The sequence below is a fragment of the Stegodyphus dumicola genome, chromosome 12 (assembly GCF_044657685.1).
Source record: "Stegodyphus dumicola isolate Sdum_Otavi_A_Nest chromosome 12, ASM4465768v1".
NCBI lineage: Eukaryota > Metazoa > Arthropoda > Arachnida > Araneae > Eresidae > Stegodyphus > Stegodyphus dumicola.
In genome coordinates, this window is record NC_140779.1 from 111,419,190 (window position 1) to 111,432,248 (window position 13,059).

General features: G+C 30.5%; 1 protein-coding gene across 6 annotated transcripts in view; it reads left to right on the forward strand.

Annotated features, from left to right (window-relative positions):
• The window catches only part of ZAP3 (protein), a 207,186-nt gene that overhangs the window by 51,908 nt on the left and 142,219 nt on the right, over positions 1-13,059 (forward strand). For all 6 annotated transcript variants that reach the window (XM_035355227.2, XM_035355223.2, XM_035355224.2 and 3 more), the window contains 5 exons: positions 1,374-1,632; positions 4,016-4,371; positions 6,841-6,981; positions 7,173-7,265; positions 12,897-12,985. In XM_035355227.2, the coding sequence (XP_035211118.2) occupies positions 1,374-1,632; positions 4,016-4,371; positions 6,841-6,981; positions 7,173-7,265; positions 12,897-12,985 (938 nt within the window). The remainder of the gene's footprint in view (positions 1-1,373; positions 1,633-4,015; positions 4,372-6,840; positions 6,982-7,172; positions 7,266-12,896; positions 12,986-13,059) is intronic.

The following is a 13,059-nucleotide window of genomic DNA, read 5'->3' on the forward strand; positions in this document are numbered from 1 at the left end:
CGGTAATAAATGCAACAGAAGTTTTTCATTGCGACGACAATGCCCCAATCATCGGTCAATTAACGGACGGTGAAATCTGTAGTATGGTTCTAGATCCAGAAAATACCTCTTCCGATAGGTGGAACTTTGTAATAGAACAAAAAATTATGTCTGTTTATAGAATTAAAGAGAAAGTATTAGCTCAAAAAACGAAGCAACTTAAACAACTTACATAGAAAAAAATGTTTAATAAAATAAACAAATAAATATTAAGCTTTTTTTTTTTTTTTTGGTAAATTTTGGTACCCTTTATATCATAATTGCTCTTTATTTCGTAAATTACGGTTTCAAACTTTTAATTATATAATTTCTGCATGCCTATCTTACAAGATTTAATTTGATGATCTATAATCCGGAATCACTGAAGTCCTGACGAATCTGGTGTATGGACTTTGTACTCTATAACATTATATTAGTTTAACAATTAATTAAAATTTGGATGGGGAGGAATGTAGTCCCAAATTAAAATATTTTTTAGCATGTGTGGTAAACTATCAAGAGGGAAGAAAAACTTCTTGGAAAAATGTTTAAAGTGATTGCATTGAACTCTGTAGATACAAGAATGTTATTACATATTGATTCCAGTGGTTCCCAAACTGTGTGCGGCGCCCTCTTTGCAGGAGGGCAGCAAAACATTGTAAAAGCTTCATAATTCATTGAACCAAGATATTTTGCCTCACTATACAAAAAAAAAAAAAAAAAAAAAAAAAAAAAAAAAAAGTGAGGAGCTAAAATTACCTACAATTTTTGTGATGTTTGTTTTACTTGACCCTGCATAAAAGTAAAGTCACCTGGCACAGAATATTCTTGCGAATGCAAGTTGGCAACACTTTACCTTCATGATCACGCCATATAATTGTACTGTACCTCACGACAATCTAACCTGAGAACGTGTACCTGGCTAGAAATGCCTTTTCATGGCTCATTCCATAAAACGACATCGTAAGCTTTTTTAGATATATTCTAAACATCGTAAGCTTTTTTAGATATATTCTAAAAAAGCTTACGATTTCGATACTTATATACAAAAATTTACTAATATTTCATAATTTGTTCATTATTAAACGTTCAGCAGTGTGGGAACAACCTATGCATGTTTCTTAAATTACTTCGAATGTTCCTGGTAATTGCTAATGATATAACTGAACAGAATTTTGCATAAATGAAATTTATAGAACTATGCTCACTGAACTTAAATTTGTGAATTGAAGATGATTTTGTTAAACCTGAAGATGAGGTACCTGTATTATAAAGTTTTAATTATGTTAATCTTTTGATATTGTGTAATTGTAATAATTTACCAGAGTAATTCATTAATTTTTCTTTCTTGGCAGATGGATAAAGATGAAGAAGAATTTGAACGCCAATTCAAAGATTGGGAGAAACAGTTTGAAGCTTGGAAGGAACAAAACATTAATCATCCAGATAAAGAAGCATTTGCACAGTATGAGAAACAGTGGCAAGAGTGGAGAGCCCAGTTATTACAGAAAAAAGAACAAATGCAAAAGGCTAAAGCAGAACGCCAGGCTGCTGCAAAAACTGGTGGAGCAGATGCTCAGTCTGTTCAGCCTTCAACCGTTGTGACTTCAACTGGTATGCTAACTTTTATGAATAAAAAAATTACTATTATTGAAAGTAGAAAAATCTGAGGAAGCAAATTTTGTTATTTAAAATAATAATAATAATAATAAATCTAAAGGTATAATTAATGGTTTAAGTAAAATTTGTGGGATAATCTTTCATGCCTCAGTATTGAGCTCAAAATAAGATTAGATCAACATATGATTAAGCGGTAAAACATAAAATGTTAAAAATATAGATTCTTAATGTTAACAGGGAGTCTCTCATGCCAAACAACTTAAATGCTGACACAAAATTTATCTAGAAGGTGACTCTAATGTTAGGTACAGCTTCATTAAAGGAATGATTATTTTATTAAATTCAGAATAAATACACCTCCCTTCCCAAAAATGCTAATAAATATAGTAATATAAAATAGATTTTCTTAGAATGATTGCAGATTGCACAGCAGGCATAATGCTGCTGATTTCATTTAACTTTGCCAAAAATATTTGCTGCTTCTCATGCAAATTGATACCATATGATTTCCACAAGGTAGGGATTTTAGGTAGTTGTCATTGTTGCACATTTATGATTGGGTTTTACTTACCATTTTCTGTTGGTAATTGTTAAAAGAAACATGAAATGAAAACTAATACACAACTGAAATAACAATTGAATATATGTAGACAATTTTATACATGCCATGTTCAGGTCAAATGAAAATAATAGCTTTGTCTTGCAAAACTCTAGATGTAGATTGTTCGTTTCTTGACAATAGCCCCTGTATTGATTCTTTTCTCAGAAAAGATCAGCACTAACAAGGCAACTGAAAATCTGGGAATGAAAATTATTAGATTTGTGTTCATTCTTTCTGATTATTCATTTTGACATTTGCACAACTACTTATGCTAAGCAGATTATGTAATTAGATGATTTGGTGCACAAATTATGATTGCACCGATTAAAAAAAAAAAGGAATGCCAAAAATATTTTGCAGGGGAAAGCAAATTTTTTTAAACAATCTAAAGTCCTAGCATTTTTTTTAAAATTTATATTCAAAAATTAAGAAATAGAATTCAACCATTCATTGGTTTTGTGCTTAAAAATATTTCATGTCCTTTAAAGGTTAGAAACGGTGGCCTTTTTTTTTTCTTCAAATGCAAATTAATAAGTCCTAAAAATAATGCTGAAAATAACACTTGTTTGCAAAAATTTTGTAACGCATTAAATTCTCAACTTTTATGCCACAGCAAATGAATATATTAAAGATTGTTTCAGTATGTTTCAATGTATGCCAACTTTTATGCCACAGCAAATTAATATATTAAAGATTTTTTCAGTATGTTTCAATGTACGCCATACTGTTACTACATGTATTTTAGCAGGATAAGTTATATTTGTAGCTTTGAAAATCTTTGCACTATATTTCAGTTTAATACATGCTTTACCTGGAAACTCTCAATTTTTCATTGTGTATCCCGGTGTAGATCATTAAATATAGTTTTTAATTTTTAGCTTTTACTATTTTTATTTTAATGACACTTAAATTAGGCAAATTCCATTCCCCCCACATTTAATGATTTTTAGAGTAATTTTTCTTATTAAATTGTATTTGATCTGAATTGTATTTTTTTGTATTGCATTTTATTGAGCGTTGTCTTAATTTTTTAAAAATATTTTATTTGATCTGAGTTGTAATTAATATTTGCATTTAATTTTGCTTACTTCAGCGTATGGGACATTACCAGGTTTATCCACACAAATACCACATACATCAATTACTAATTTTATTTTCATCCTATTTAAAATTACTTTGATAAGTAAAAGCTTTCCTTTAGTACTCAGGATTTTCTGAGTGTAAAAGTGTAGGAAATTAAAAGACTAGAAAATTTAGACTATCCAGTTAAATGCTTATTTGTTTTACATCAGAATTGAATTGCAAGTAATTAGTTAACCTGAACCATGCATTGTAAAATGCATTAAAGTCAGTGTATGGAGTTCCTTTGAAATGATGTCTCTGCGCAAGGTGAAATCTTCCCCGTTTCTTCCGGTTTTCTCATAAAACTCTTTTGGGACTTTAAGCTATGGTGTGTGCCATATATTAGAAATAATGCTTCGAAAGATTTCAAATTATAGAAATTTTTTTGTAGCATATTATGTTGTATAATTAATTAATTAATCTGCATTTTGCATTGAATCATTTTTCCGATGCATGTAAATATATTAATTCTCTTCCTAAATATACATAGCTTAGAATTCAGTGTTATTAATTTTCTTTTTTAAAAGAATGATAAATTGCAGTTTTTGTTTTATGTAATATTTTTTTTATATTTGCTACAGATTTTCAAATGTATTTTTAATTTTTTAAAAATAACTCTATAGTAAGGGATAATTTATGACTTTCTCATTTAAGTTCCAGGTCTTAATACAATAAATACACAAGCAAGTGTACCAAGTGTACCAAGTGTACCAAGTGTTCCAAGTGTTCCAAGTGTTGCTAGTGTTGCTGATCCAGCAGTAGCTACAGCTGCTGCTTCTAATTCAAACCTGTATTATCAAACACCTCAGTATATGTATGTGCAACCATATGTGTATCCTAGTACTGTTCCAGTTGCTCCTCCAGCAGTGCCTCAACAATATCCTTATTCAGGCCAAGGCGTAACTGCTCCTACTGGGGATAATTTTGTAAATCAAACCCAAACAGTTCCACCGTCAGGACCACCACCACCTCTTTCAGTGCCTCCACCGCCTATCACCAATCCCAGCATGGTATGTTCTATGAATATAAATACAAAAACATGCAGTGGTATTTAAACTTTATGGCAGTGGAACCCCATAAAATTGCAATTGCCCTCCAAACAATTTTGCGACTCCAATCAGAACCTTAGTTATATATCATTAGTTCTGATTTTTTAGGATTTTTATCCACTTTGCGACTCCATCATAAATTATGGGTTAAGGTTGCAATTTCATAGTTTGAATACTACTGCTCTAATATATGAATAACTGCAAATGAGTGCAAAAGGATATGAAATCTAAATTATATAAATTTGTCTCTGTAATTGAAAATTTCTATTGTGTATGTATTTATGTAGTATGTAAAGGTAAAAACTATACTCTTATTCATACATATTATTTTTATGCTATTTATTTTAGTTTATCATTTGTGGATTTTAAACTTCAAGTTACTGTATAAAATTCATGCATTTTTAAAAACATAATTTACAGCTTTTCTTTGTTAATTTTTTATAAAATCTTGCAAAATTTTTCTGATATGTATATAATGATATTAATATTTTTTGAAAAGGCTGTTCTCTTCAGGACATTTGTGTAACAGAAGACCCAAGTTTAATATTTTGCAGTAAAGGTGAATCATTGGGACTTTAACTAGTAGTACTGTATTTCTTCTATTATAAGGTGTGCCCCCGTTTGGGGGGAGGACACCTTTACAAACAAGATATAATTTAAAACTAACTGCATCGTAAAATTGCAAGCTTTTGTATTCCTTAATTTTCTTACACTTGAAATTCAACATATAGTGATTTGTTTTTATGCATTTCTTCATTTAAAGAATATTGATTAATATAATCTATCTCATTATCTTATAATACATTATTTGTGGGATAATGGGGGGGGGGGAATGGGGAGAATAGGACTAAGTATGAATTAGGCTCTAATATTGCTGAAGATGTGGGCATCTGCAGGTCAGACGAATAAAATTCCATGCTTATTCAAAAGGAAGTAATTCATATTGTATCTGGTGATAAAAAGATGCTATTTCTGTCAGTAAATCAAGTTTATAATTTTCATAATACAAAACACATTTAGGTTTTTGTTTCATTTATTCATTTCCTTAAAACTTCTTTGAAATCAGTTTATTGTGCTAATATTAATCTTCTGAATGATGTGATTGTCTTCATCTGTCTCTGTCCAAGTGAAAAAACAGCTCTTGCTACAGAGCTTTAAGAAATATTTCAAATCAAGGACATAGAATTGATTTATATTTTGTAACACATGAAAGTAATTCTTTTTGCATAGGCACCACAATTAATGCATAAAACTATATGATTAAAAGTATTTGAATCCCAAAATGTAAAAAAATATAAATCCCCCCTCCAAGCTTATATTATATAACTAAATTGTATATAGAACATAAATTTTACCTGGACAGAAATTATACTAGCTGAAATGATTTGAATTCAAGTTATCAGTTATTTTTAAGTAAAATTGAAAAATCTAATTATTAATAATAAAATTTAGTATAAACATAACTGGGATTAAACAACAATTTTATGTGAGTTATGATTAAGAAAGATTAAAAAGGGAAAGTCATCAAATGTTGAGCATCTTTCAATTAAAGTATAACTTAATTCAGGATAATTGTTTAGTATCATATGGTATAAATACATTTTAACAATTAATGCATAAAATAGTTGCTATGAATAATGATGCTATGATATAAAATGCTATGAATAAAAACCTGTGTTAAAAGTGAACGAAAAAAGGAAAATGAGTAAAAATTATTGCAACCACTGTGCTTAAAATTGTTTCAGATGATACTGAGGTCTTCATCTGAAGATCAAATTCTAATTTTTTTTAATACTATTTTTATTTTCTAAGTTTTTTTAAAATATTTTTTGCAACTTTTTGAAGCTTTAATGGTCTTTCAATGTGTTCAACTGTAATTTGAAGTGTGCAGATTGTTGATTTTTCAGTATTCATGATTTTTCATAGATGTTTCATTACGAGCAATCTGCACATTTTGTCCCCTTATTTAACTATTTTTTTCCACTATTAAAAATTGTATGTGAGAAATGATTTATGCAAAATCCCCCCCACTACCACACTTTCCCAAATAAGCTGTAGAAAGTATTTGTAGTGTAGTGTAGTGTAGTGTTTATAGAAGGAATTTAGCTATTTACTTAGTGTGTTGTATGTACATATTGTATGTACATGTATGTATTTACTTAGTATTGTAGAAGTTGAAAATGTACTCATTCATGTATTATTTAGACTTTAGTCCAGTGAGCTTTTCTCTTTAAAGGGTAAAATTGAAATTTTAATAGCAATGATTAATCTAAGTGTGATTTATATTTTCTAGAATATCAAAAATATTCTAGAAAATGTACCCATTCATGTATTATTCCTTTAGACTTTAGTCCATTGAGCTTCTCTCTTAGATGGTAAAATTGAAATTTTATAGCAATGATTAGTTCAAGTATGATTTATATTTTCTAGAATATCAAAAATATGAAAGATTTTGAAAGAAATAAAGAACCATTTCAATATGGACAAATTAGAAAAGATGCACCCAGTCAAGATACGTATCAGAATTTTGAAGGATTTGAGAATTCTAATACATATGCTCCAGAAACCGATGTGAGTAAATCTTTTAGTATACTGTGTTATGTTAATAGAAAAGTTAACATTTATGTTTGAAAGGAGAGCATTCATTTTTTCCTGCAGCTGTGTTATTTTTATTAATGGATATCAGATCAATATTGCTGCAGTTTTTGTTTTAGTTTTTGTGAAATGTAATTAATGTAAATTAATTTCATGTGACTCAACAGGAACAATTTAAATGGAATTCAGGACGTGGACGTGCTAGAGGAAGAGGTCGTGGCCGTGGCCGAGGAACAAGAGGCAGAGGAGTTGGAAGATGGGTAAGATAAATTTCAGATCTTTATAATGTAAAGCAACTCAGTGCGTTAGTATCAGATAAGATATTCCCTACCTTGACACTTCAGAAAGGAGTCTCGGATACAAAAATTTTTTTCCAATTTCATAATATCACAAAAAATTTTTTAGTTTTTCTACCAGTTGGTAAATATCATCTATCTGTTAACCCACTGACTGCTCAATTTGGGGACCGAAATCACTTCCAAAATTGCTATATATATATATATATATATTTTAAATCTATGTATATTGGAGAATTGAAAAATTCACTTTTTTCTTTCTAGAAAATATTTTTATATAGATTTTTATCATGAGAAACTAAGTTGCCAGAAAAACGAATTTCAGATGTCATCACCAAAAAAAAAAATTTGTTTTTTAAATAAATTTCTGTCGAATTACAGTTAATTTCTATTTATTGCATAATATAAAAAAGTAAAATGTATAAAATTTAAGAAAATATAAAGCGCTAAGGGAAAAATACCTTAGAAAGCAGTTTAGTAGAGTTCAAAACAGGGTTCAAGGCAGAGTCCAACTGCACAGTCTTTGCACCAGATTCAATAAATCTAATTAATAATTCAATAATTTAATCAAATATTCAAGATAATCGCTGAATGTTTTCTAGCAGCCATTTCTGTAAGAAAAAAGAGGCAAAAAGTGAACTTTGAGCGCTAAAACCACGTGCCTTCAAATGCCGTAATTTAGTGGACTACTAACGATATTTGTTGGCCAAAACATAAACTAAACGCCTAATACTGTATATAATTTATTTCAATGATTAAATGGAGAAAAAATGCGGTGCGCTCCTCAATAAAGGAAATCGCGGGATGAGCAAATTTTGCTACATTTTAGTTGCCTGTGGAAATCACAGGATGATCAGCTAGAGGGTTAAGATGTATTTCAAGTGCAAAAACGATAATTTAACATCTACTACTGTGACAAAGAGCATATTGAAAACATGAGAAAGCCATGAAATTCCAAGTAACGCCAACTATGCTTTTACCCTTTGAAACTTAAGAAGTATTCCCAATTTTCTAATGGTCATGATTTTTCGCACCTCCTAAACTACAGCTTTCTAACCAGAAAAAGTACTTGTGTGTCTTCCTGTCGACCATAAAATTTGACAGAAATTTCACCAAATTTGCTGTCTCCAGCCTCACTTCAGATCTTCTCAACTGCACTGATATGTACAGCATCTAAATATGTTCTTAAGGTAGATTCACAGGGGATTTCTTGTTTCATGTTAATTTCGAAAATTCTTTTCAGATTTTTTGACTTTCCAAAATGGAATGATGCTATTTAACACGAATGCTTTACACAAATTATTGCAAACTTATTTTGGCATGATGTTGTTATTATAAATGCTGGTGAAAGTTCTGTCAATTGCAGATTTACATTGTAGTTTATTTAAATGCTTATGAAAGCACAGACTGTTTTTTCACAAACTACAGAACAGCACTGCTCGTACAGATGCTCATTCCATTCTTTTGCAGAATTATTATTTTCTCTTTCAGTGGAAGACCTATTTTAGCCATGGTAAAATATTTCAAAAGGTATTGAGACAAATGAAACAGAAAAAATTTTATCAGAATTTACTCATCATTCCTGTTAGTTGTTTTCTCCAGGAATTTACTCTGCTTTTGGTGAACAATACCTTTCCTCTAAGAGGAGTGTTTTTTTCTTACTTTATTTATCTTATAATTGGTGATTAACATCAGATTACAATAAGAAGAAATGTCAGATATATATTTGGGAAAAAAATGAATGAAAATTAACCACTTGCGCTAAAAAGATGTGCCATGCATGTCGAGATGCTTTTGTCTTGAACTGCGCGCAAAAATGAAAATAACGTGGTGCACATGTTGCCTAACAACGAGATTGTTTATTTCTCAAGTTACAGCTCTGGATTGCACTCGCAGACGCGGAGCGGCGTAAATGAGACACTTTACCGCTTTCTATATTGTAGCGCACGGCACCGCAACTGTGAAGCTTAGTCGTAGCGCAAGTGGTTAAGAAATGAAGTGGTAGGTCAATACTCACAATAAGAAATGAAGTGGTAGGTCAATACTCATAATAAGTGGCATTATTCAAAACACTGTGAATGCCAAAATATGGCATTTTGACATTTGTTCCTTTTTGTAACGATGAAGTTTAAAAAATTTTGCAAATGTTGCATATCAGCACAGTCCAATGAAGTATAGAACTAATATGTATGCTGTAGTGGATGTCGGGCATTTTTTATAAGTGAGATAGCAATCAAAAGCTTCATTCAGATTTGAAAATTCATAACCTGAAATTATGAAATGGCTTTAAACTCATGCTTTGGATGTGAAAAAAAAAAAAAATGATCGAGAATTGGTTCACAGTTTACCTGCCAGCTAAAAAACTTTTGTTAAGAGAAACTCGTTGCGAGAACATTTAAGAAAAATAAAGCAGTCGTCAGAAAACAAAGGAAAGGTATAATTCCTATGTAATTTGGCTTTCAGAAAGATGACAGTAGTATAGATTATAAAAAAAAAAGAATCCATAGTATTCTGGTATCTGTGGTAGTATATAACAGTGGTAATAAATAAACTGTTGGTACACTGCCCCCCCCACCAAATCTGAAATAATTAGGTTCTATAAATGAACTAAAGGTAGGGTAACTGTCATTATCGAAATGTCAAGCTTGTTCGTACTGTTTGGAAGACTGATAACTAGTGCTAGCATTTTTTTTTTTAGAATGTGGCAGATATAAGTGTATGATAAGTTGTAGAATGTGTTTAAAAATATTGCCGTTATTACTTGGAAATTTACAAAGTAAACATTTTTTTTATATGAATATTACTTAAAAAGCTGCTAGAAGAAATCATCCTCCCTGAAATGAAAAAGAGCTGCGGTCGGTTGACAAAAAGAATGAAGCATGATAAATGTGCAATTTCTTTTCTAGAAGTTTCTGAATTTCTTGTTTCAAATGCAGCTATTTCACTTGAAAGGTTCAGTTGTATTACATCCATGATCTATAGTTTTAAAATTCAGTAAAAGTATTAATCTATATTTTGAAAAATTTGGCAGCAATCATTATTAATAGAACTTAGATACTTGGATATTTTATACTGGCATTTGGCTACTTCATATAAGTAGGTATTTCCAATTATCTGAATTTAATACCTAATATTACGCCTGAATGTTTATAAATTAATTTTCTATGGAGGATCTGGAAATAGAAAGTGAAGTTCTTTAAGCTCTGAGCCTTTGAGCATCATTGCAGTCCACTTATTAATTATAAAATAGAGCACATAAAAATCTCGAGCTGAACTGGCCACAATATCTGATCTGCTAGAAAAGTCATCAGTCTGGAGGCTGAGTCCTGACAGGGAGATCATCAGTGACCAGTGAGCTGGGAGAAGCAAATTCCTTCCTTACAAATAATTTTTCTGTGTAGTTAAAATTAATTCATTTCGGCCTTTTCAAGTATTTCCACCATGGAAAGTTCAATTTTCAGTATTCCTAGTGAAGAGTAAAGTCCTTCTGCACTTGCTGGTAAGGGTCATGATATCTAAGTAATTCCCTAACAGCATTGACACACATTTCGACTATCTCATGCACAGCTGTCAGTATTAGTATTCAGGTTCAAGATTCAGCTTTCAGGAATTTTTCCTGTGAACGGGAGCAGCATCATCAGTCAAATTTATTTAATTGAAGTAAAATTCATTCTAGGAGGTTGAATTTTAGGTTTGGAATGCATTGGAGAGGATTTTACTAAGTGATCAAAGCCACATCTCTTTGTTTTTCACCCTTGGGAAGTTTGCTGGTGTAAATCGAGATCCTGAGTACACTTGTAACATATTCTGACTTAATATTGCGTGTGATCTGTCTGTGGCTAAACCTGTGGCGTCAAAAGCACATCATAGGAATATTTTGCTAGCATGTACTTTTTAATGCTAATTTTCGTATTGAAGTTGTGAGTGTTTAGCAATGATAAATCTGCTTTTCCACATCAGTGCATTGCATTTCCATGAAAAAGGACAGGTAGTAACTCGAGCTTCGAATTTCTTCTATGAGAATTTTATCAAAAAATAAATTTTTCTTTGTGTTCATTTAGCATTTTTTTTGGATTAGTGTCAGCAGAAAGTACTCTAATATCTGCTTTAATACCATTTAAATAACAAAATACACCTTTTTCCTGTGAAGGTGTTAAGGCAAGTATCCACTTTCTTAAAGCTGACTAATGCCCTCTTATGCCAGTGGAAGAAAACGTTAGCATGAGAATATCAAAATAATCTCTTCTGCTTCATGAAAGGCAGATAACTAAAGACAACTATTTTTTTCATAGGTTGAATAGAATCAGCTGCTGTATGCATTTCCAACTGGTTTTTATTTATTTATTTATTTTTTTTTAAATGCAGTGAAAATTTTCATGAAGAGCATCCAGATCATCTGTTTTTAAGGAATCAAGTTAGTTTGAGACTGCATGACCCAAAGTCGGAATATCATGTTCTTGAAGAAGTTGCTTGGCTGGTTTATCAAGAGAAGTTGAAGTGCTTTCCTTATCTGTTATTTTTCTGATTAGGTTACTTTCTCAGAGTTCTCTTCCTCAAGCTTAATCCATTTCTTTTGTTTTGATGTCATGTGCAGAATCTTCTGTTTTAACAGCCTTGCCTATCTCGGCAGATGTCCAGTTTTAACATCGTGAGCAGCTTTAACAGTCTGAACAGTTGTGGCAGTTGTTTTGAATATTCATACAAAGCATTGAGTTCACCTAAATCAGTTTGATAATTTCAGGTATCCGCTTGAGCATTTTCTGTTTGCACATTGTGTGTGTGTGTGTGTGTGTGTATTACACATTATTAGAAAATTCACATGAAATAATGCATAATTAAAAAAAAAATTCTATGATCAATGATTTAGGATAATCTGAATATGTGATAAGAATTTTATTGTCATAAAAAATCATTGCTAGTGGCTACATTTCGTACCTTATAATTACATCTACAGCAGCAGTTAGATTGAATCATGCATGCTGCAATTAAGTATCCTTTCACCTGTGACCTTAAGCTGTTGTGTTTAATTCATTTGTTAAGGGAAATTTATCAATAAAATGTAGTATCATCTTTAGATAGAAAACATGTAATAATTGAAATAGCTGGATTTTCATTCATCTGTAATTAGTCATTGTAGCTGCCTTTGAATTTATCTGTTCATTTCTGTTGTATATTCTTTCTAACAAAGATTTCAGACTGTGCTGTGCATTTTTATTGAATATCATTATAGCCTTATGGTTTGTTTTTCATGTTAAAATGTATTTTTTTTCCAAATATAATTTTTTTAAATGGAATCTGATCTTAATTCTGACAAGAGTCCACTCTTAGTTGTTTAATAATATTACTTAAAAAATTTGGAGAGATGTTCTGCTTCATAAATTTTCTTAAAAATTTGGATACTACTTTTTTTGGAGGGAGACCAATGGCTAACATTTTACATATTTTAGAATTTATTCTTCCTCTTCCTTAACTATTGAGTAGTAATTAAAATGTATAAACTTGATGAAGTGTATAATTAATTTCCCCCGTTGTTGTTTTAAGGTAAAAATTGTTGCTTTTTAAAATTTTTCTAATTTAATATCTGATTTTTTTCAGTCTGAGAATGAAGCTGAAAATCGACCTGGAGAAAATTTGAATAAAGGACCACCTGGATTTCATGACAATTCAGGAAATTTTAATGAAAAGTAAATAAGTAAATTTAGTTATTAGTATGCATATATTAAAATTTTAATTAATTTATGATGTTTTCATTCTTTAT